The 24135-nt window shown below is 37.1% G+C and overlaps 3 protein-coding genes across 3 annotated transcripts; 2 read left to right on the top strand and 1 right to left on the bottom strand.

Annotated features, from left to right (window-relative positions):
* Positions 1-1065: 1065 nt before the first annotated feature.
* Positions 1066-4920, top strand: LOI1 (Pentatricopeptide repeat (PPR) superfamily protein). Its single transcript, XM_089137804.1, has 2 exons — positions 1066-2718; positions 4455-4920. The coding sequence occupies exons 1-2, from the start codon at positions 1130-1132 to the stop codon at positions 4918-4920; spliced, it is 2055 nt and encodes a 684-aa protein (XP_088993930.1). The 5' UTR covers positions 1066-1129.
* Positions 4921-7550: 2630 nt separating this feature from the next.
* Positions 7551-10354, top strand: LOC149003431 (uncharacterized). Its single transcript, XM_089138093.1, has 4 exons — positions 7551-7854; positions 8012-8103; positions 8970-9083; positions 10166-10354. Exons 1-4 carry the CDS (start codon positions 7650-7652, stop codon positions 10199-10201), a joined length of 447 nt encoding a protein of 148 aa, XP_088994219.1. The 5' UTR covers positions 7551-7649; the 3' UTR covers positions 10202-10354.
* Positions 10355-14188: 3834 nt separating this feature from the next.
* On the bottom strand, positions 14189-15217 carry LOC149003430 (uncharacterized). The gene is made up of 2 exons (XM_089138900.1): positions 15034-15217; positions 14189-14864 (listed from the first exon to the last, which is right to left on the bottom strand). Exon 2 carries the CDS (start codon positions 14838-14840, stop codon positions 14310-14312), a length of 531 nt encoding a protein of 176 aa, XP_088995026.1. The 5' UTR covers positions 14841-14864; positions 15034-15217; the 3' UTR covers positions 14189-14309.
* Between the last annotated feature and the right edge of the window lie 8918 nt (positions 15218-24135).

Here is a 24135-nt window from a genome sequence, read left to right as displayed (position 1 = left end):
CTCGTATTACTTGTTTTTACTACACAAGAAGTATGGAGCCACCCCTTAAGATCCTAGTGCAAATGCAAAAACCCTAACGGGCACCGAGTACACTCTTCATGCAGCAATGCTAGAGGGGAGAGATCCTAATGATTCCACCACCTCGTGTCTCTCGCCTCTTCTTCTCTCTCTCCTCTTTCTCTTCTTATGCTCTCTCTCTCTCTCTTCTCATTTCCTTCTTCTCCACTCCATCCTCTCTCTCTGCATGTTTTTTCTTCTCCCCCTTTTTCTTTTCTAATGCTACAAGATGTGGACGTTTCTCTTTTGGATCTGGAGTATCTGATTTTTTTAAAAGCTCGATTGTCACACGTTACTAGCCTCCAGATGTTGTTGGTCACTACCACAGTTCTTGCATCTTCCAGCCAAAGATCTAGAACAGGAAAAGTCCTTGCTAGAAGTCCAACGACAGCGCTCCTCAGCACTTCCATCCTCCAGCTCATTCCAATGGATGCTCAAGATGTAGCTTCTACGTCTTTGTGGCGTGCTTCTTTTCCGCTTTTGTGGCATGTCAATCTCTACCCTTGTGGCATGTTTTCGCCCATTTGGGCGCTTATGACGCAAGATGCGTTTTACGTATCTTCCAGGCTTATTACTTGTCGTTGTGTTTACAGCATTTGGTCTAAGGTTTTTCTTGGGCTTGACGCATACCTTAGCCTAGACGACCCTATGTAATGCATGTACGACAGATTAGTCAAATTCCTCTTTGGTTTTGGATGTTTATATTGGAACCTTGTGTTTTAATGCATCTATCTTTTTAATAACCAGTTAGGAGATTTTGTGCATAACATAATGTATTCTATTTATTTTTAAATATTTTTCCAATAATTTTTTAATTATAAAAAGATTTAATAAGGTCTTAAGCATGAGTTATCTTCCTTTTAGACGAGGAGTCATTTGTGATAGAAAAAGTGTGAAGACATAATCGTAATAATTTACAAACCCAGGGATGTACATGTAATTTAATATTTTAAATTTAGATTATTTTGGTACTCCCTCTTCAACCCCGCGCAGCAGCTCTCACTCGCCGTTCTCCTTCTCCCTCATGCACCAGAGCAACCACCACCTCAAGCCATGAGCATCACAAACAACAATGGCTTTCCTGAACCCCAACACCTTCGCCACTCTGGTCCAATCGGCGGTAGCAACTCAGTCTTCTCTCCTCGGCAGAGCTGCCCATGCACAGATCATCAAGTTTCTCAGCAACCCTCTTCCTGCTTTCCTCTACAACCATCTTGTCAACATGTACTCCAAATTTGGCCTCTTCAACTCAGCCCAACTCGTCCTCTCACTCAACCCGGAACGATCCGTAGTCACTTGGACTGCTCTCATCTCCGGCTCCGTACACAACGGTCATTTCGTCTCTGCTCTTCATCACTTTTCTAACATGCGCCGTCAGTCAATTCAACCCAACGACTTCACCTTCCCCTGTGCCTTCAAGGCTTCTTGTTTCCTTCACTCTCCCCTCACAGGTAAACAACTCCACGCTCTTGCTATTAAGGTTGGTGAGATCTCTGATGTCTTCGTTGGATGTAGCGCCTTCGATATGTACTCTAAAACTGGCCTCAGAGATGATGCGAGGAAGATGTTTGATGAAATGCCAGAAAGGAATGCTGCGACGTGGAATGCGTACATTTCAAATTCTGTTCTTGATGGTCGGCCTTATGATGCGGTTTTTGCTTATATCAGGTTTCGACGTGTGGGTGGCGAACCTAATTCGATCACATTCTGTGCGTTCCTTAATGCTTGTTCTGATGCGTCTTGTCTCCTGCTCGGACGTCAGTTACATGGGTTCGTGATTCATATTGGGTTTGATGGAGATGTATCAGTTTCTAATGGCTTAATTGATTTTTATGGGAAATGCCGACAGTTTGAATCCGCAGAGGTTGTTTTTAATGGGATCTTACGACCTAATGATGTCTCTTGGGGCTCAATGCTTGCTGCCTATGTACAGAATGATGAAGAAGAAAAGGCTTCTGTGATCTTTTCACGTGCCCGGAAAGAAGGTGTTGAGCCTACAGATTTCATGGTTTCAAGTGTTGTTAGTGCTTGTGCTGGGATGGCTGGACTTGAATTGGGGAGGTCTGTGCATGCGCTTGCTGTGAAGGCCTGCGTCGAAGAAAATGTGTATGTTGGGAGTGCTCTGGTGGACATGTATGGTAAGTGTGGAAGTATAGAGGATTCAGAGAGGATTTTTAATGAGATGCCTGAGAGGAATTCAGTAACGTGGAATGCAATGATTGGTGGATATACACATCAAGGATGTGCAGAAATGGCTCTAGCACTGTTCGAGGAGATGGCACAAGGTGGCCATGAGATGCGGCCTAACTATGTGACACTGGTTTGTGTGCTATCAGCTTGTAGTCGAGCTGGTTGGGTGGAGCAGGGGATGGCAATTTTTGAGTCAATGATGGAGATGTATGGAATAGAGCCAGGAGCTGAGCATTATGCTTGTGTTGTTGACTTGCTAGCGCGAGCAGGTCTTGTGGAGCATGCTTATGAGTTTATAAAGAAAATGCCAATTCGTCCAACAATCTCGATCTGGGGTGCTTTATTGGGCGGTTGTAGAGTGTACGGAAAGCCAGAATTGGGGAGGATTGCAGCTGATAATTTATTTGAGCTTGATCCACTAGACTCTGGCAATCATGTCATACTTTCAAACATGTTTGCAGCCGCTGGCAGGTGATTTTTCTTCTTCAAGCTCAACTCTTTTTCTTTTAGCTCCCTTTCATTTTTATCACTAGCTTTACATGCTGTTGGGTGGGACAATCTTTTGTATGTTTACACTTAAACCTCCTGCTGATGCTTCTTTCCAATTGTATGCACTATTCTGTGCATAAGAAGTTTTACTGAGCCAAAGATGTTTACAGATATTGTCCCTGATTCTTTTTGTTTCTGGATATATAAATATCCGTTGGAGGCTTAAGTCAATGACACAACCCTGTGCATGCTGATACTGATTTTCTCGAATGTAACCCTTTCTGAGTTCTGAATGAAGAAATTGTAAAGTGTAGTATACCAAGGATCTCCCCAAGCTTGTGCAGATGATTTAGATGATACTGTCAGTGAATTAAAAGATTCCTCTGCCTTCTCTTCTTTTCTTCTATCAGAAGATGCAACAGATAGTATTGTTTTTCTACAAGAAAGTTTCTTTATAGTTCCCTATGATGCTCTCTTTTGTCAAGCATATTGCTCTAACCTCAAAGGAGTTCTTATCTGCAAGATCATTATATGTTGAGCAAATTGCATTGGCACCCCAAAATGGAGACCTTAAAACACTGACACCCCACTTTATGTTTAAAAATCACAAAGACCCCAAAATTGGATTTTCATTGGATATATTTGTCCAATTAGTCACTGAAAACCTTTTAGACACTGTTTGTTATAGGGATATTTTTTAAAATAAACAGTGATTTAACTATTTTCAGTGTTAAATTTGACAAATATATCTAATGAAAATCCAATTTTGGGGTCTCTGTGCTTTTTAAACATAAAGTGGGGTGTCAGTGCTTTAAGGCCTCCATTTTGGGGTGCCAGTGCAATTTTCTCTTATATTTTTCATATTGCAAAAGATCAGGTTCATAGTGGTTTTCTGAGATAAAACCTCTCATGATTTGCGTTCTTCTTTGATTAGCTAGTGATTTTCATTACCAAAACCACTCTTAGGATATTATTATATCTATTTTCAGATTCAATACATTCATGGTGCCAAAGAATATGTAACCAATGCAACACCTTTGGTGCATTTGCATGGTATAAGGACCTACAGTCTTGATGGCTTTTTGCCAAGGAGATATCCAGGGCTGATGTTCACTGATCCAGTGACTTTTTTTCTAATTTGTGTTGAGTCAACTTTAGGCCTATGAACTCTCTGATTGGATAGAAATCATTGGAGAAGCCCCAAAGTCAATGCATGAACTTCTCATACTGCTCACCTCAGCTGTTGGAATGACGACCGCTACTGTCCCTTCTTCACCTTATTTTCAATTGGTTAATTTTAGTTTAAGTAAACCTTTGACTGGGATCCTTCTTCTGTAATTAAATGTTCTCTGAAATTTTAATGTTCTGGGATATGTAACCAATGCAACACCTTTGGTGCATTTGCATGGTACAAGGACCTGCCGTCTTGATGGCTCTTTGCCAAGGAGATACCCAGGCCCCAGGGCTGATGTTCAACCTGATTGAACCCTGTGCAACTGATCCAGTGACTTTTTTTCCCCTCTAATTTGTATGGAGTCAACTTTAGACCTATATACTCTCTGATTGGATAGATATCAGTGGAGAAGCCCCAGGTCAATGCATGCACTTCTCTTACTGCTTATCTCAGTTGTTGGAATGACAGCCGCTAATTTTAGTTTGAGTGAATCTTTCAGTGGGTTCTACTTTGTAATCAAATGCTTTCTGAAATTTTAATGTAGATGGGAAGAAGCCACAACAGTGAGAAAGGAGATGAAGGATGTGGGGATCAAGAAAGGCCCAGGATGCAGTTGGCTCAGCGTGAAGAATGCAGTCCATGTCTTCCAAGCAAAGGATTCCTCTCATGAGAGAAACAATGAAATTCGGGCGATGTTGGCGAAACTGAGGAGAGAGATGAAGGAAGCCGGTTACTTTCCTGACACCAACTTTGCCCTGTATGATTTGGAGGAGGAAGAGAAAGAATCAGAAGTGTGGTACCACAGTGAAAAGCTTGCACTAGCATTTGGACTCATTTGCATACCTCCTGGAGTACCAATAAGAATCACCAAGAATCTCAGGGTCTGTGGAGATTGTCATAGTGCCATTAAGTTCATCTCAGGCATTGTTGGAAGAGAGATTATTGTAAGAGACAATAACAGATTTCATCGCTTCAAGGACAATCAATGTTCTTGCAGAGATTATTGGTAGTAAATAAAATTTGCTGTCAAAATTCTTTGTCAAGTACAAATGCATACACTAGCTTGTTAAGTTGAATTAGGCTGGAATTTTGTAGCATGTTAGACCCCAGTGACCCTGGCCGGTTGCCACGTGTATAGCTTCGGATCAAAATGAATCGGCCATGTGGTAAAATAGATCATAGAAGCTGACACATTGTCAGCAATTCATATGGGTTGGTATGCTGACCAAGGAAAATACAATACATGTTGACTCATCACTTATTATTTTGGTAGAACCCTATTGTCCTAACCAGAGAAATATGATTGTCATATAATTTGAAACACAATAGGTAAAAATGTAATAAAATAAATTTTAGGGGGTTTAAATGTAATTATTTGCAAACACAACCGGTGTAATGTAATTTGCTCTATTTTTTATATTGAGGAGCTGAAGCTAGTCCACGTGCACTTCAACTAATCCTTAGAGACCAAGGACCCATTTAATAACTCACCCCAAAAATAATTTATGGTGTTTCTTGTTTTGAGAAATAGAAAAATTGGTTGAATACAGTTTGATAAAATTGTTTTTTGGATGATTATTGCAACATAAAATTAAATTTATGAAATATTTTTGCTTTAAGAAACACTTTTGATGCAACAATAATTAATTTATGAAATTTGTGCTTGGAAAAACAATTTTGACACAACAACAATTGTTATGGCTGTTTCTCGAAGCAAAAGTTGGGCAGACTGTCTTTAGAGAGTGGTATACTGGTATTCATAGAATTCAGCATCTTAAACAAAGACCTTGCTAAAACCCTCTCATACTACAATAGAACTCTTCAAATCATTACTTCTTCAAAGCTAACAATCAGGATCATTTAATTCTTCATCTTCTCTATCTTTGGTGACTGAAGTTCCCCTTCATCTTCTTTATCTTCAGTGAAACCCTAGATCTTTGCTAAAGGGGTCCTTAATCTTTATTTTTTATATCTTCAGTTATAGCAATGAAACACCTATTAATATCCAAAAGTAACTTTTATTGTGAACTTGGAACAACATCTGTGCCTTGCTCCCTACTTTGCAACAAATGGTGTTGAAGAAAGTGAGAAATAGAAAAAAAGACATTATTCTGGTATGATCCTTGGGTACCAAATGCTACAAATCATCTGATGGGGGACCCACAAGGAGGTCCATGGCCACCCAACTCAACAATGGAACAAGTAATCAAATTTGTCCAATTCAAAAATAGGGAGCACCCACATCATCTCTCTCTTCACCACCAAACATCGTTATCGACCACCTAGGATTCCTGAATATCTTTAGTTTCTCCTAATGGGATCTTGTCAACAAAACATGAAGGAAAGGCTCTTATACAGATGAGACCAACCACAAACCCAATGGGGAGTAGGAACTGGTGGGAATTTTTCTAGAAACTCCCAATTCATCATAAATTCAAAATCTTTTTCTAGCGGCTACTCAATGCAGGGCTACCTCTAGCTACAACAATAGCCAATTAGATGTCACTTTCATCACAATGCAAACTATGCAGCACTAGTAACGAAACTTATTGGCACTTATTTATCTCATGTGAATGGACCAAATAAATATGGGCAGCACAATACCTAGGCCTTTGAACAGAAAACATCATAGCAAATTCAAATTCTATTCTTAATTTTTGTGAGACTATGTTCCGAGACTGGAGAATAGACAACCTAAAGGAGATGGATAATATCAGCATTTATCATTACTTGCTAATTTGTGTGGAAGGAAAGGAATTTAGTCACCTTTTGTAAGTAATCACCAAATCTGGGGACGGCACTACAATCTATTTCTAAATGGATGGTGGAGCTAATACTCTCAGCCATCATGTATTCCAATACTCAAGAAACACAAGACTTGTAGATTGGAAATGTGAATATATATGGGTGAGAATATCAAAGGCATACATTTACCTATCTTATTATGTGCAGGGTATATAACTCAGGGCTAAAAAGAATAGCTTGGAGTGTTGGGGTTATTTGGAGTAGGAAGATACAGTACCTGCATAGAGGCACTCTCAACAAAGGGACAAACGCACATGCTATAGTCAATGGAATACAACAGTGACTCAAATTTGTGACTCAAGCGCAAGTTCAACTTCAGGAAATATGATGCAATGATGAAGCTGTGGCTCAATTGTATCCACAGATAAATAATCTAAATTGGCATTTTAAATCTTATACCATCGTTGATTGACTTGAAGGATTGTATTAAAACCAATGTTGTCATGTTTAAATTCTCACCCTTCTAAAAAAAAAATTTTTTTTGGTAAACGAAAAAAAAAAAAAGAACTTTTATTTGGCTGGCTACTATGGCAGATACAAATTGAGTGTGTATAAATTATGTAACTCTAATTCCTAACCATTTTTTTTTAAAAGGTTTTTCACTCTATTAAAAATAATTAAAAAAATAAAAAATTTGTTGCCAAAAATACTCAATACCATTTGTGGTGTAGAAACACTTGTGGGTTGTGAAAAAAAAATAGTGATTCAATTATTAGTCAAAATCGTCACGAGCTGTGAGCGTTATAACGGTTAGCAACTAATAATAGCGGGAAGAACTGCTCTGTTCCCCTCGTTCAGATGAAAGCCATATATATATACCGATGGCCATTTTGCTTTCTTGTCCGTCTCTGGTTCTCCAACGGCGAGGCCTTGCAACGCCGAAGGAAGAAGTTCAGAAGGCAGGGAAAGTTAGGGTTTGCACCGTAAGTTGTAAATGATGATATTCTCTGAGAGAATCCAAGCGCATACGCTGCTCACGCCTGAGGCCCTCTCTTTCTTCTATGAAGGAATCTCCTTGCTTCTCTCTCGATGGGCTTCACTTCAGGTGGCCGTCCACAACGAATGGGGCGGAAGAGATTCTCGCCAGAAATCTGAACAACTCGCCGTTGATCTCTTCTCATGGCTTTCTCAATCTAAAGGTATGTTATTTAGGTTAAAAATTGCAACGTTTTCTGGTTTCTGCTAATTCAGATTTTAAGTGGGCTTGGCGCTGTTTTAAGATACTGATGATTCTTAATTGGGAAGTCATTTCGTATTCATAGGTCATTAAATTAATCTCATTTTGTTCTTATCCAGAGCCACTTTATATTGATGATCTAGAGAATATGCTCGATGAAACAATGATTCTTTCTTTCAATGCGGAGATTGAGGATGGCAGCATTGAGGAGGTAAGTCTATTCATTAATCATATTGGGTTGAAACTCAGATGTGGGATGGATTTATTAGCTATTAGTTATATAACATTGCAAAATGTTTGCGTTCCATGTCCCTTCTTGTCACGTTATGAGTTTTACCCGATGCACAATCATTCCAACAGATTTTAGATTGTCCATCTGCAACCATTTCTGATCGACGTTTTTCCTATTCACGTCCTAAGGCGACTTCTTCTGATCCGTTAGAACTACGTCAATTCTAGGTGTTTATCTGGTTTTTGAGTTTCTTTCACAAGATGGTAATTGTGTGTATAGAATAATAGAGATCGAACCCTCTCTTCACCATATTTCATTTCTTAGCTACCTAGCATCACAGCAGTTACGAAGTGGGTAAGGCAACTGACCACCTTGCAGGTTGCAACACCTAAATTTTTGCTGTTCTGGTGATTTGGACCACCTCTGCCAACATTGAGTTCTTCCTCTGGAATGTTGAACTCCCATGCTTAGGAATTCGAATGTAGCATAGGCATAGTGTCTTTTCATTATATGTCGTTCAGCATATTGTGCCTCTGCTGTCTTGAAAGTCAACGAATCCTGATTAACTAATGGTTTATATTTCCTATATTTAAGTTCCTTTCAAGTTATTATAATTAATTAGCTATTGTAAAATTTATTTGACATCAAAATATTCAATGAAATTCTTCATTGCAACTCTTTTTGCTTTCCAAGATGGTCAAGGAATACTAACTTCATATAATGCTTTCTTGTTAATATTTTTTGAGCATATATGAATGAAAAACTGAAACTTAGATCTGGTTTTGACGAATCTTTAGAGTCTCATTAATGAGATTGGAGCCTTAGTATTCTTTTTCTCCAAGTAGGTAGCAGAACAGTTGATGATCATGCATGAGGACTGTCTGCAAGGCAATTATGAGTCAGTTGAGAAGTTGAGAAAAACCAACTCAGGGGCAGAAGCTGTTTCTCAAAGTAGACAGGTAAATTATAGTCCTTGAATGATTTATGCCACATAATTTTTCTGGATCTTGTTACGGCAATCCTATGTTCTGGATAAATTAATCTCTGTCATATCATTCATGACGCTGAAAATGTATTTTCTCAAGAAATTTTGAAGTGGGAATGAATCTAATTTGCAGTACGCTTAATTTTGTAGTTTTCTTGGTCCACATTTGATAGGTTCTGTTAATCGCTTTCATCTGTTGATAATCTTATTCCTGTCACATCAACTATATTGTGGGTTCTTGAATGTCCGCTGGAAGTTTTACTATTGTAATGTTCACTGAAATTTAGCATGGCAATTTTCAGATAGATTTAGTTGTTTAAGATAGACATGTTCCATGATTCTTATAGGCCTGACTTTTCTAAGCTGTGAAACTTGATTTTCATACATAATTGGAGCTTCCTTCGTTTATTTATTTGTTTGTCTTTTTGCTTATTGAGAATCTATGATACCTGGGTCTGATAAAGTATTTGGCAGAAATAAGAATTAAGCTTGCAAGTTGCAAGTTGCAACTAGTACTTTCCCATATGTGGATAAGAGATTTTCCTGCAGCCTATGTACCCTTGCAATTGATGTTTTCTTGTTTGCAATTTTTCACTGGGATGTGTGTTTAGCTACGCTTCATGTCCCTGAGTGAATGCAATGCAGCACCCGTATAGTATTTTTGTCATCATTTACATGTATGAGAAGTTTGGAACTTATAGGTAACCCCATTTGGAATGTCTTCAAATCGTATGGCTCCCACACAGAACAAGATGGCAAGACAAGAAGGAGACTAGGGAGGGTTTGGGGGGTGGAACTTTGTGCTTGCTTCAGAGAGAGATTTCTGAGGTGGGTGTTATGTTTCTGCATTGAGTCACTTGCCTTTCTGTTGTCGTTGGACACTAAATATCTTTTGTGTCTGCTAGTCTGTGGTCATATTGGCACATACTGATCTTACTTCATTCGGGAGTGGGTTGCGGTTTATATGAACAGATTCTGTTAGTGGATGTGAATGTAGGAGTTACAAGGATTGCAATTGACTTCTGTTACTTCTTTTGACTTTTATCTTTGTAACAGGTGGTCAATGATGATGAAGATAAAAGCTCAAGATGAATGAATGATTAGACATGGTAATGGGTCAGCAGAAGCTAGGGTTAGATCCAAAGCCAGAACCCATGTTAGAGGATGTATAGAGACTAAGAGAAACAGTAGAAGCTGAAGACGGTTGGATATTAGTTGGTCCAGGACAAAATGAAAAGCTTGAGTATGCTCCTGCTTGCTTTCGAATTCTTATTATTGGGGGGTTGGGGGGGGGGGGGGGGGGGGGTATCCTTTTGCTTAATAATCCTGTATACTAAGTTTTGTTTCATTGTATGTAACATCAAAAGAGACTGCGTTTGATAATATATATTAACTTTTTATTTTATACATTTGTTCTTTGTCCTAGAGCTCGTCTTTTGTGTCTGATAAGAGAAAAATCCCCAAGCCTCTGTTTGGTTGTGAGGAAAATTAAAAAGTGAAGCTCTCAAATTTTAGGTGGAAATTTAATTTGATTATATAATCAAGTTCGATTACAGAGTTGCTTATTTAGGTATGAAAGCTTCAGTTACCTTAATTTCCCTCACAATGACAAATAGTCTTGAATTAGCTATTCTACAAGTACCTAAACCCAACATAATATAACCCAATGAAGACATTGTAGAATGGGCTAACTTTCTCCGAATGTCTTTTTGAGTAAGAGCCAAAGTATGTCTTTTTGAGCAAGAGCCAAAGTAGCTGCGACCGATATTATACCTATCAAAGAAATGAATACATTATGAAAAGTATGGCTATTAAAAGGCGAAGAAGCCGAGCTACAAAAAAAAATTCACTGCTGCCATAGTAGTCTAACTTGGTTGGTTAATCCAAAGCAGTAGCCTTTAAATGGTGACTTAGGGCACGTTGACTATTCACATCGCTAGAAATCATGAGTTCAGATTACCTTCCCATTGGAGGAGCATGTACTGCTCCCTAAAGTTTCTTCACCATACAACAGAGATGGGGCCCTATATGGGATTCATTAACAATTTTACCTCTAAATTATTTTGTTAGTACTCAGATATGGACCCACATCTATCATATGATGACATCAAGGAAACAGTACCTAACGGGCAGGTGATCCAGACTCATAAATCATGGGCAACAATGGGATCCCTCACTTGACAAACTTTCAAAAATTGTTCATTTGATTTGAGACAATTAAGGCTTTTCTAGTTTAGCTGTTTCAGAAAAGAAACCTCAACATCACTTCCATGTCCCTGCTCTTTTTGATCTTGGTAGATGCCGGAAAATTTTAACCTGTAAACAGTATTAACATAATGGGAAACAAAAGGTAACATGGATGCATTGCCAAGCAAAACAAGATGCACCAATTGATTGAGGCTTGCTGGCTGATGCCTTAGCAGCAATAAACCAATTATTTCTGGCCAGCTGGTTAATGATGCCTTCGCAATAAATTTTAGGTGCTACCGACCTTCTTATCAATTATTTTAGGAAGATAAAGAACTGGGAATAAGCTTGCAATCAACTTTTGATTCATGTAAGGAAAATTTAATAGAAGACTCAGAATGTCAAACCACAAATTGAAGAATCGAATAGGTTCCATTCTGGATGAGAATCCACAGGAATTACTCCCAGGATCCCAAGAATTATTGACCCTTAAATGTTAAATCTGCCAGACTAATTCAGTTATGTTCTCAAGGTGTTCTGGAAAGAAACCAGCTTCATCAATCTACTTTCCGGCAGTTCAGAACTTTGATACAGAAATTTATTTCTGGAGTCCAAACAATATTGATGGATTGAATCTTAAGTGGCCTACCTTATTTTCTTCCATAAAGGACAAATTTTCACACTGAATGTGGTCTCAGTTTTTACCAAATCGATTGTGGAATATAAAGTCTACAGGAAGTCTCAGTGACCACTGACCCCTAAAGCAGACCATCAAATCAGAGCCACGTTAAACCCTCTCCTGGTTATCTTGAAAGGATGCATTTCTCCTTTCAAAGATAAGAAAAGGGTGCTTTCCCATACCTGTTCTTTCTCCTTTTTTTCCTTCTTTTTTGAGGTCCATTCAGATCTGCTTTAAAGGTGATAAAACAAAATCCCGAATCAATACCCTGCTTTAATGCATGAAATCTCTCCCTCACAATGACATAAAAGAGCATAAATACCCTGTAGGTCTTAATGGAACAACCGAGGGAAAAGCAAAAACAGACCAGCAAACATGGGCTTGGCCAAGAAAGAAAGGGAAAATAAAATAAAATTATACATTGTTGACCTTTCCCTTCCTCTCAACTGTTTCAATGGTCAAGGGAACTCGCGAGTTATTGAATGACGAATAACACTTCAAAGACATGTCATTATAAGTTCATAATACATGACTTATCTGTCTCTACCAACCAATTCATCCATCTTTAATTATTCCAACATCAGGTATCATGAGTCATTTATAACATCAAACATAAAAGATTTTCTCAGTCAAAAGAGGATGAAAAGAGTGAGATTTTGAAGCTCTTTCAGTGAAATGATTAGACAGAGTACTTGACACAAACCAACTCCACAGGACCACCAAGATTCTCCATCATAAAACTAAAGGGAGCAATAATAAACAATCATACATATAAAAACTTAGCAGCAACTGAAGGGAAGGAACAACCCAAGAGAGGTGAGATTCAAGCTCCTTCGTAGAATTGAGCAGACCAAGTTCTAATCAACAAACCAAAACCATATGATTACTGAGATTGTCCTCCATCATGTTCAATTGATGTTAGGAAATCCTTGGACAACAAAACCACTCAATGATCAACAATATCATTTGTAAAACCTGGATAAGTAACAAACAGTGGCAAAATCTATCATTTAAGAAAGGATACAGTTAAAATGGGTTCTCCCTATCAAATCATGACATATATGCTATCCATTGTGCTCTCCAGATCGCAATCCCAGTAACACTTTCTAAGGATGGTTCTTCAACACACCTTTTAATACTGGACATAACAGTATCATGACAAGAAAAAGAGACTAGGTTCAACAGAAGCAATGGTTCCCCCCAATTGAATCATGAAAATAAGTTTGATTCATTTAACTCTATCCCCTGAAATGCTTTTTAATGGATAAGACACTCATGACCAGAAAACGACACTAGGTTAAGCTGATAGAAATCATGAACCTAACACATAATACTACATAAATCATTGATGGTGGAAGGCTATTTTACAGAAATGCACCTTGATAACAAATTCAAATGATACTAAGGAGTCACCTAATTATCTTTAGTTTGAATGCGGAAATGGCAATATATCAATGTGACAATTAGTCTGGAGAAGACTACTGCCAAAAATAGATTTTGACAGATAGATTTTGGCAGAATTTCCCCTTCTCATTCGGTGGCAAAATGATTCTGCAGAAGAGATATCAATCAATTTGAGCAAAAAAGTAAAAACAGCTTCAGTGGATTATTTTCCAACCACCAGGATGCCTTCTAGAATTATAATTATTTTCTAAGAACTAAACAATGGCAAACGGGGCCATAAACAAACCTTTCCTGTGAAGAAAGAATACTCTTCTAAGTAAATTCTCCTAAAGAAATGCGTACTCTAGAGGATTAAGTGAACCCTCAGGCACAAAAGTGAAGCTTCTGATTGATAATAAGAGGAATAAGTAGCCAGAGAAGTAAAAGAACCCAGAATATAACAAATGATGGTAAGACATCACACTGAAAATTCGTAAAATGAACTAATTGACACCTCTAAAAGAACATCATGGAAAACCAATCAAAGAGAATTTTTTTTACTTTCTTCACAACCCCCAAACACACACACACACACACACAAAAACAAAAACAAAAACAAAAAACCTTAAAATAGATGCTTGTACCATGCAACCAAGAACAACGAATAATAAAATCGTACAGTTGATGCAGCCATAAAAGTAGTTGGGTTTCTCTTTGTAAGGAACCAATTAGAATGCATATTATAAAACAGATAAAATAAGAAAGAAAAACGAACAAGTAAAAGAGCCAGAAGAAGAGAGGAAAAGAATAACAGGCAAAACCATCCCATGTAATCAAAGGGTAATTTCTTAATCCAGCCAACAAGCATATATAAAACTAGTTCCATTAACAAGGCTTAAACGAAACTCTGAGAGTCTGAAGACACAGAAATGAGCAATGGAATAGAGGTGTTTACTGTACAAGGACTAGACGACCCAATCCACCCCTGAGATTCCCACTACCCTCACCCCAAATTTCTTCTTCTTCTTCATTCGCATCACCAGCTTCATCAGTGCCATCACCTTTGGGGACAGTCACAATTAATTCCCCATCAACATACACAGCATTAGCAAGTTCCGGCCTTGCCGATGGTGGAAGCCTAAACCTCCACAGATCAAGCTCGAGATCATGCAGAGACAATTCAAGAAGATTACTCCCTCTGATCACAATCTTTGTCACTCCAGGATGAATTTCGATCATATGGGCTCTCACATCATCGCTAACGTCATCAGTCATAACCATGAAACGAAAACAATCGGAATTCTCTTCGATTAAGACATCGGCATCAGAATGGAACGGCAGCTCCAAGACCTTACTGAATATATGAGGAAGTCGACGAAGCTTCTTCTGCCTTCCTATGAGTCTATTAGCCTCCAAGAGGCTTGAATTGATATCATACCTGAAGGTGATGTTTCGTTTCTTTGGCGCTGGGTGAACCTTCATCGCAAAGAGGAAATCCGAAAAATCCTAACCAGAACAATAACAAGAAAGCCCTAATAAACGAAATCCCCTGTCTTGAACGAATCAGATCGAACTACCCAAAACACTTCCCACAAAAGCAAACGCCTTTGCACAAATTTGGAGAGAACAACGAAACAGAAACAAACCCTAATAAACAAATCGAATGAGTTCAAACCTTGAAGACTGAAACCTCCACTGCAGAAGCCAACCCTAATTTCACTGAAAATGGAAAAAAAAAAAAGAGGAGATTCTTCTCTTTGTCTGTGAGATGTGAACAATTCTCACAGAAGGAAAAGCTCTGCTCTTGGTTTTGGACAACTTCTCGTCCCTTCCCTCCTTATATATATTTTGTAGAGATTAGAGAAGATCACATTTGCAGATAAAATCTCTTCTCTCTCGATTGGACAATAAAGAGAATCGAAGTCATCCTTGCAGCGTAAAAGTTGAAAAGGGATATATTCTTATTTCTTAACCCTTTAATTCCACAAAATTACCATTTCTACCCTTCCGTTCACAATCTAAAATTACCAAATTAACCCCAAGATTTTCGCTCCCTAATCCTTTGTGGATTTTTTTCCTTCCTATTCTAGTAACTTGCTTTAGTCCTGCGTATTTAATGTACAAGGACCGTCAATGCAAAATACTTCAGTCCATCAGATCAAATTCTTGGTCTTTCAATCTCGATCGAAATTTCAGAGGACCGAAATCTCGCTTGACCCTAAATGCGCATGACTGAAGCAATTTCGAGCATTAATCCCTTGTGGATAATCGGAAAAGAATTGTGGATTGAATTGTCGATCACTCAATAAAAGGAAATAATCTTTTTATTCATGCTTAGGTCTAACCTATGGATACGTGTCACTCGTTCATAAGAAAATGGATGGTCTATTTTTCTGTCAAACATAGATACAGCAAAAATCTAAGATATCCCTTCCTTTTCTTGCCAAAATATGATTTGAGTTGACCGTTGACGAAAGACCAGTCTCTCATAGTGTATGGTCGGGACTTCAAATCCCTTTGGGGTCAAGAGTGAAACCTCATCATATATTTAGTTACACGTAAAATCTATTTTAAGGATGTAATCGAAGTGCACATAAACTAACGAACATGAACAAATGAACTTCAAATCCAACAAAATATGATTTTCCTCAATAAGAGGTTCTCCTTGTACACAGAATCCAATTTAAGGACTGTATCTTAACCCTGGCCCCGATACCATTTGTACTGGAGGAGTTTACCTTGTTAATGTTTAGAAATAATTCTCATATAGTGAAAGAGACATCAAGATAATGATATCAATCTTGATTTTGATTTGATCATTAATTAAATGGTTTATCTAAACATAGCCCATAAGTTAAAAAGCATGAATTAAAAAGATTCTCTCTTTTGATTGAATGATCAACAATTCAATCCATGGTTCTTTTCCATCCAAGGACCCTACAAGAGATAGTGACCTTAGAAGTAAACAAGGAGAAGACCCTTAGGGTCCACCAAGGGCCCAAGGACCACACCATTGCTAAACAAATAACATGAATGCATGTGTCAAACACTATAAGCAAATTGAACACTGTCACAGCATAATAATACACCCAAAATAAATATTACAAATTTGATTATAAAATAAAAAAATTTTCATTTTTGGATTAAATAGAAATCTAAGCATAGATACCACTAGGGGAATTTTATTTACTCATGCAGAGCCAAATGAGGAGAAGGGTCAGGTATTCTTCCTGGAAGCATCGGTAGTCAATTTATGCACCAACTTATCTTTGTCTCTTTTGTCTCCTTTCATTAGAGAGAAAAATCAAAATTATTTTTTCAACTGCATAAATTTATTTTTTTAATTTTTATATTTTTGCAATTTTTATTTTGTCCTATTTCTTTTGGTGGTCATTTTAATGCTGGATTTTCCAGTTTGTCTTAATCTTTTACCATCACTATTCCTAGTAGAAGAAGTTAAACTCTACATGGGCAAAAGGCTTTGCGTACAACCATGCATCATGCGCCATAATGTTCTCTTCTTGTTAATTACATATTATAATTTGTTTGTCTTTGTGTGGTTGTAAGGTGAGCCATTGCTTATAATATATATAACATGAAATGCCTATTTTGTACATAAGATTGTCACATATCTCATCATGTGATTTGTATTTTTTCTCTAATAGATTCTTTTGCTTGTCATTCTTAAGGGTTTATTGTGTCTTTCTTGTATAATTTCATTTTTACAGACCCCTTTCATTGCTATCAAAAAAATTTAATGTGAGCACCCTCATTTTACCAAGCTTTAGACAAGTGTTTTCATTTTAAACATCTTCAATGTGTATGTATGAGTTGTCTAATACTCACTCAAAATATTATCGAAGATATATTGAACGGTACACTGAAATTAAGAGAATCAACGTCCATGTCAATTATATTTTCTTATGAGTTTAACCTAAACTAAGAATGGCATTTGTGATTTTTTTTTATGCATCAATTACAAATTCCTCAAATATTAACAGTAGGGCTTCAAATTGGCCAGTGAGGAACCATCGTCAAGGCTTCGTTAGGAAACCTTTTATAGAGAACGCACTCATGTATCTTTTTTCAACGTCTGCTCGTGTTCAACCGTGTCATAATCACAAGGGAGATGATTTATTCTCAGCATCTCCATTAAGAAACTTTATCGAGTCTCTTTTCACCCTTGACCACCACCCCCCCCCCCCCCAAAGCAAAGAAAAATACACTCTATTGAGTCTCCATCACCCCCCCCTCCCAAAAAAAAAAAATAAAGAAGCTTTTACTATAATATCAGCATATAGATTTTGAACACCAAACCTACCCAAAAAATTGGCTCACCTTTTGGTCCCTCACTTTATATTAAAAGTAAATTTAGTTATGAATAAAAGAATTTAAAAACTAAATCAAAAGACAGTTGTCATTTACCAAAATCATTGATAGCCACAAATGAAATGAAAATATTATCATTTGGCACAAATATAGATTATACCCCCTTCAAGTAATTTTCTTTTTATAATTAATTATTTTGCGATTCCGGCCTCATGCAGGCGAGTTGCAGCCTGCAATCCAAACTGAGGACGGGTTTTGGAGTTAGCTCGCCCTCGCGGGATCGCGACCCTTTGTCATGTCCATTGTAGTACATGTGTTACCCAGGGCATGAGGAGCATGATGACTTGATGTCATCCTCACCTTCCTCCAGCTTATCACCAGCAGTATGTCCAGAATTCCAAACTCAACAGTGGCAACTAAACATAAGGGTTGTGCTCTTTGCAGGACTTAATCCAACACTTTATGGCATGAGCTGACAACAGCCATGCACCACCTGTGTCCGCGTTCCCAAGGGCACCCCTCTCTTTCAAGAGGATTCGCAGCATGTCAAGCCCTGGTAAGGTTCTTCGCTTTGCAACTATTTAAACCACATGCTCCACCACTTATGCAGGCCCCTGTCAATTCCTTTGAGTTTCATTCTTGTGAACATACTTCCCAAGCTAGATACATAACGCGTTAGCTTAGCATTGCACAGGTCGATTTGCACAACACCTAGTATCCATCGTTTACGGCTTGGACTACTAGGGTATCTAGTCCCATTCGCTCCCAAGCATTCGACTCTCAGTGTCAGTGTCATCCCAACAAAGTGCTTTTGTCATTGATGTTCTTTCTGATCTCTACGCATTTCACCGCTCCACCATAAATCCCTTTGCCCCTACCGTACTCTTGCTTGATAGTTTCCACCGCCTATCCAGGGTTGAGCCCTGGGATTTGACGGCAAACTTAAAAAGTCACCAATAGACACTTTACGCCCAATCATTCCAGACAATGCTTGCATCATCTGTATCACCACAGCTGCTAGCACAAAGTTAGCCAATGCTTATTCCCCATACATCGTAATTGCTTCTTCCTCCAGGAAAAGAAGTTTACAACTTGTGGGCCTTCTTCCTCCACATGACATTGCTTTGTCGGGCTTTCGCCCATTGCGGAAAATTCCCCACTACTACCTCCCATAGGAGTCTAAGTCATGTCTCTCAATCCAGCTACTAATCATCGCCTTGGTAAGCTATTGCCTCACCAACTAGCTAATTAAATGCAAACCCCTCCTTGGGCGGATTCCTCATTTTGCTCCTCAGCCTACGAGGTATTAGCAGCCGTTTCTAACTCTTGTTCATCTCCCAAGTGCAGGTTCTTACGCGTTACTCACCCATCCGCCATTGGAAACACCACTTCCTGTTCGAATATATATATTATAATGGTTGATAAATTAGAATTGTAGTTCCGAGGTTAAGGCATCAAAACAATATCCCAATAACGGTCACTGGGGTAAGATTGCATAGGAATATTGTACCCTCGAATTTTGCTTGTACATAAGCATTTAGCATTGGGTTCATCCTTCTTCTCTTTTGGCAATTTTATTTTATATATATTGCAGGTAGAGACTATTATATACACTACTAGGAAGAGCTGAACTCTGTTTTCTTTACTAAGAAGTGTATTGTCATTAGCTTGTGGTCCTTAATATAACTTTTGTAAACTTATTTAAAGCTCACAGTGTCACTCTGACCACAGCCAAAAAAAAAAAAAAAACAGTTAGAAACACATCAGTTACCTAAATATTTGTTAGAGATCGTTTGGTCATTATAGAATGGTACAAACAGATCTCTCCAATTTTAACTGTATCCATCAAAAAAGTGTGGTTCTTCAATTTTTTTTTCTTTCTTCTTTCAATTTGATGTTATCCAACATTGTTGTCTACAATATTGTGCCAAGTGACGTTCACTTCTTTGCTTTTCTTTGCTTTGAACACGATAGCCGTTTTCCTTTTCTTGTATGGAATATGCTTTTTAAGTGTTTGATCATCTGAAACGTGTTAGGCTGTCAATTTTAGTGGGCTGGGCCCCAATGGAAGCCCAACTCAACCTGTAGTGTATTCGCATGCCTCACCAGAAAATCTTCCAACTATTTGTTTAAAGGATTTGGGCTCAATAATATGGGCTGAACCAAATGTTAGGCCTAGTTTTAGCGGATTTCTATCAGATCAATTTTTGACAAAGAAATAGATCTGGATTTCCCACTGGAAGAAGGACACATGTCTATCAGTCACATCCAAATGTTCAGAATAAACCTAAATCTTACATCAAACCTTTGGATGTGATTGATAGACACGTGTTCTTCATCCAAAGAGAAATTGATGGTCTAGTTCTTGATAAAATTCCTAGTTTTAGCTCATGCTTGAAGATTAAGGGGAACGCTGGAATTGGGGGCCCACTAGTTTAGTAAAGCATAGAAGTTCACTTTTCTTTGGGGGTTCAGAAGAAGGTTAAGAAATACTAGAAACGTATGGAGTTTGGATCCTCTCTGTAGAGGGGCTCTCATTATATAGTGTAATCTTGTTTTAGTGCTGCACAATTAATGTGCAGTATTGAAGTTGAGCCCTTATATAGTGACTAATGAATTATAAGATTCAACTATGTATAATATTTTAATCCAAATATTATGATAAACATATGAGTCCCCTTAGATTAAAATATTATACGTGATTGGATCTTATGATTCATTGGATATCACCTCCAATAAGAGAAGCCAAATGGAGATTTCACCGATTACATATCGTCTAGTGTGTGGGTCTGATCCTGAGTCAACCTTACTTGCCATCATCTTGGTCCCCGTGCAACAATTTATTGGAAACTTCCCCCCCCAACCCCCAAAAGCAAATCCAATTGATTTCAATGTAATTACGTACAAGACTGGGTTTTTTTCTCGTCAAAGATAACTTTAAGGAACAGAAAGAGATGGATGTTGAAGGACCTTGAAGTGATTGGGTATGTGAAATATGAAAAACCACAAACAGACGAGTGGGTACCACATGAATAATTATTTGGAAGGGAAATTGCTTGGGTGCTGCACAATTAATGTGCAACACATGCAGCGAACGGTTGACTGTCCATTTTTGAAAAATGTGCTTTCACACTTTTGTGAAATAGACGGTCGAGACCAAAATCTCGACACTTCACAACACAGTGCTTCGCGATTATGCGCATCACTAAAGTCGAACTCTATTTCGGAGCCTCGACGTAATTTTTGTGTTGCAAAATGCAAATTAAGCTCTAGCTTATCTGCCACGGCGATGGGATTTGAGGAAATCCATGATACTTTACTTTTTGCAACTGTCATTTCAATCAACTTGCTTGTGTCTCAAATGCCTTGCTGTAGCTCGCTTTTCTGTTATCGTTAATGAATTGTTACCGGAAAAAAGAAAAACTGTCATTTCAAATTTAGAAGATCATTATACAATTAAACTGTTCTTGAATCATAGCTTGGCTCAACAGATCGAGTAATTCTATTGAATAGGCATCAAAGGCTATCCCTTTATGGATACCAAATCCTTCATCACTTTCGAATCTTCAGAATTTCGATTTGTGCAAAAAAAAAAAAAACCCAAAATTAAGCACAAATTATTAAATTCATGCTCATCCCAAATGCGCGGTCGCTTCAACATTAAATAGCTTACTAATACTTCTACCAACAAAAGAAATGTAATTAATTTTTGGAAAAATGTTGTGTCCACCAATTGGGTATTGTTTATCAACACCTCTAAATTTTATTTCTCCCTTTAAAATGAAGTGGTAAAATGATCTTTTATGTTTATGCCATCAAAATTTTGGTTATTGATGATGATATTTATAACCCTAGAAACAAACTTTGAAACATGTATTATTTTATATGTTCTAAGAGCTGTTAATTTCGACAGAGTCTTTAGTTAGGTTGACATTTTTGTGTGCAGCTGCCGATGAATTGCAACTTGAAATAGCTTTTTTGTTCAATATAATTGTTTTTTAACCAACAAAAAATAATCTTCTAACTTTTTATTAAAAAAAAATTCTTATAACTCTAGGTGTATTTCTATTCTATCATAATGGTAACAATCTTTCATGTAAATAGCAAATTGTACTAGCACCCTAAAATGGAGGTCTTAAAGCACTAACACCCTACTTTATGTTTAAAAAGTACAGAGACCTCAAAATTGAATTTTTATTGGATATATTTGTCCAATTTCTCACTGAAAATATTTTAGACACTATTTATCATAAGGATATTTTTGAAAATAAAAGTGATTTAACTGTTTTCAGTGAAAAATTGGACAAATATATCCAATAAAATTCCAATTTTGAGATATTTAATAGGCTTTTTAAAAATAAAAGTGATTCCGGGATGAATATATATAATTCCTTTGAGATCTCATGCTTTTTAGAGTGCCAATACAATTTGCTCTTATCTAAAAATAATTAGGACTAATAAGGTCTCTATCCCTCCTCACTTTTTATCACCTCATCTTCCCTTCACTCTAGACCTATGAGCTTTTAGTCTTTGTGATTGAATTGATGATGACAAAAAACGAAGTGATCTTTTAACCCTTTTATATGTACTCTTTTATCATGTCTTATTGGTCTAGATTTTATTATTATTTGTCTAAGAATTTCAAGTTATTTTCAATGTAGTCACACGTCACATATTTTTTCAGTTATAATTATATAATATATTAATAATTAATAAATAGTATAAACTCTATAAAAAAATTATCATGGTTAAAACTTAAAACTAAGAAACAATGAATTATCTCTACTTTCTTATTGATTGGCTTGTACCTTGCACTTGTTTATTTTGATGTAGGTCTTGTAGTTCTCGTGTCGTTTTCATTTTAATAGAATATATATTTATTTAATCAAGAATATTCAGACACTGTCATCTTATTTACTTTTATGATTTTTTTAGTGTTTTAGGGATAGATCTTGACGCAAAGGTTGGTGGACAACAATTGTAACCCTCAAATAAAGGCATAAAAATAACCTCACAGAAAAATTGCAAAACAGATTATAATTGTGTGGATGCTTTAGGGCTTGTCTGGTTACATGAGTCTGGAGATTTCAAATATTTTAATATTTCAAATCTATGGAGTCATAATTCATAAAATTAACTGTTTAGTTAACCTGAATATATGGAATGAAATCTGTGAATTTATCTTGAAAAATTATTTGGTTGACGTGATTTTTGTGCATGTGCAAATGTTTAGCATTTGGATTTCACCACATACCCATAAATCTACATATTCACGTTTTTAATATAAAAAGACGACTCCACCAACGGGGGTTGGTCCAAGTGGTAAGCAGCTTCATCCGCTTAAGCAAGATTCCAATATTGAAGCTTTGTGGATGCAAAAAATCTCCGATGGGAGACTCACCCACCACAGTCAGGTGTGCGACCCGGGTCGAACATTGGATTAGTCAGGGCAAAGGTTTGGAAACTGGGGTTGACAACCCAACAAAAAAAAAAAAAGATGACTCTATAGATTTCAAGAATCCAAGAATTATCACAATCAAATGGGCATAAATATCGTATTCAAGAATCCAGAGATTTCATACCAAACAGGCCCCTTAGAATAGGATTGGTCAACTCTCTCTCTTTTTTTCCTATAGAAATGTGAGTGTTCACGTAAACAATCTCTGAGTTAATTTCTTATTAAAAAATAATAATTTGTAAACAATTCGTGATTTTCTTTTTCTTTCTCTACACCCATTGGTTTGATGGATGAGATATTCAAATGTAAATATATATTATTTTATTCATTTTACCCAAAATATATTTTTTCTACTAAATATAATTAATTAATTATTTAATCTTACGACTATTGTGGACATTAGGGTAAGAAATCCAATTGCGAATCTAAGGGTCCCCCAACTAATTAGCATTTTTTATCCTAATTTTTTCATTTTAAATCGATAACAGAATCTTTCTATATGAACCGGTACATCTCGTACGTGGTAGAATCCGATTTGGTCATGGCAGAAAAAATAAAAAACACCATGAGTTTGATACATGTATCTATACTGCTATTGGTCCTCGTGCTCGCAATTTCAACACTTTTACCTTTACAGGTAGAGATTTATGCTCTCTTCGCACATCTTTATCATATATTAACAAGAGGTATATGTAAAGTCTATTGAAATTTTACTTTTAATTATTTTCTGAGCACTTAAAATGGAGCCCACTCTTATTATGTGGTTAAAAAAATATGCGAAAAGCTCATGTACATAGAGGATCTAGAATGGTGCTCCAATTCGTAAACCCCACACGTGTTTCCATGGGCGGATATCATTTCATCAGATTTAGTTTCTCCATGGGCCCATTTAGTGTAGAAAAGACAAAGCAACGCTACCATTCGATCGGTATTTACGAATGATCGGATGATAAGGAAATATAATTGTTTGTCGGATTTGAATTTAGGGAA

This window comes from Hakea prostrata, chromosome 10 (genome assembly GCF_041222555.1).
Source record: "Hakea prostrata isolate BN-2017 chromosome 10, UWA_Hpros_2, whole genome shotgun sequence".
NCBI classification, from domain to species: Eukaryota; Viridiplantae; Streptophyta; class Magnoliopsida; order Proteales; family Proteaceae; genus Hakea; species Hakea prostrata.
The sequence above is the reverse complement of the archived record's forward strand: the minus strand, read 5'-3'. Positions and strand labels throughout refer to the sequence as shown.

Bases quoted from the DNA above. Each gene is read 5' to 3' on its own strand.
- LOI1 (XM_089137804.1), top strand. From the start codon at position 1,130: ATGGCTTTCCTGAACCCCAACACCTTCGCCACTCTGGTCCAATCGGCG. The intron at 2,719-4,454 runs GTGATTTTTCTT...ATTTTAATGTAG, and splicing joins ATGTTTGCAGCCGCTGGCAG to ATGGGAAGAAGCCACAACAG.
- LOC149003431 (XM_089138093.1), top strand. From the start codon at position 7,650: ATGATGATATTCTCTGAGAGAATCCAAGCGCATACGCTGCTCACGCCT. The intron at 7,855-8,011 runs GTATGTTATTTA...GTTCTTATCCAG, and splicing joins ATGGCTTTCTCAATCTAAAG to AGCCACTTTATATTGATGAT. The intron at 9,084-10,165 runs GTAAATTATAGT...TCTTTGTAACAG, and splicing joins CTGTTTCTCAAAGTAGACAG to GTGGTCAATGATGATGAAGA.
- LOC149003430 (XM_089138900.1), bottom strand. From the start codon at position 14,840: ATGAAGGTTCACCCAGCGCCAAAGAAACGAAACATCACCTTCAGGTAT.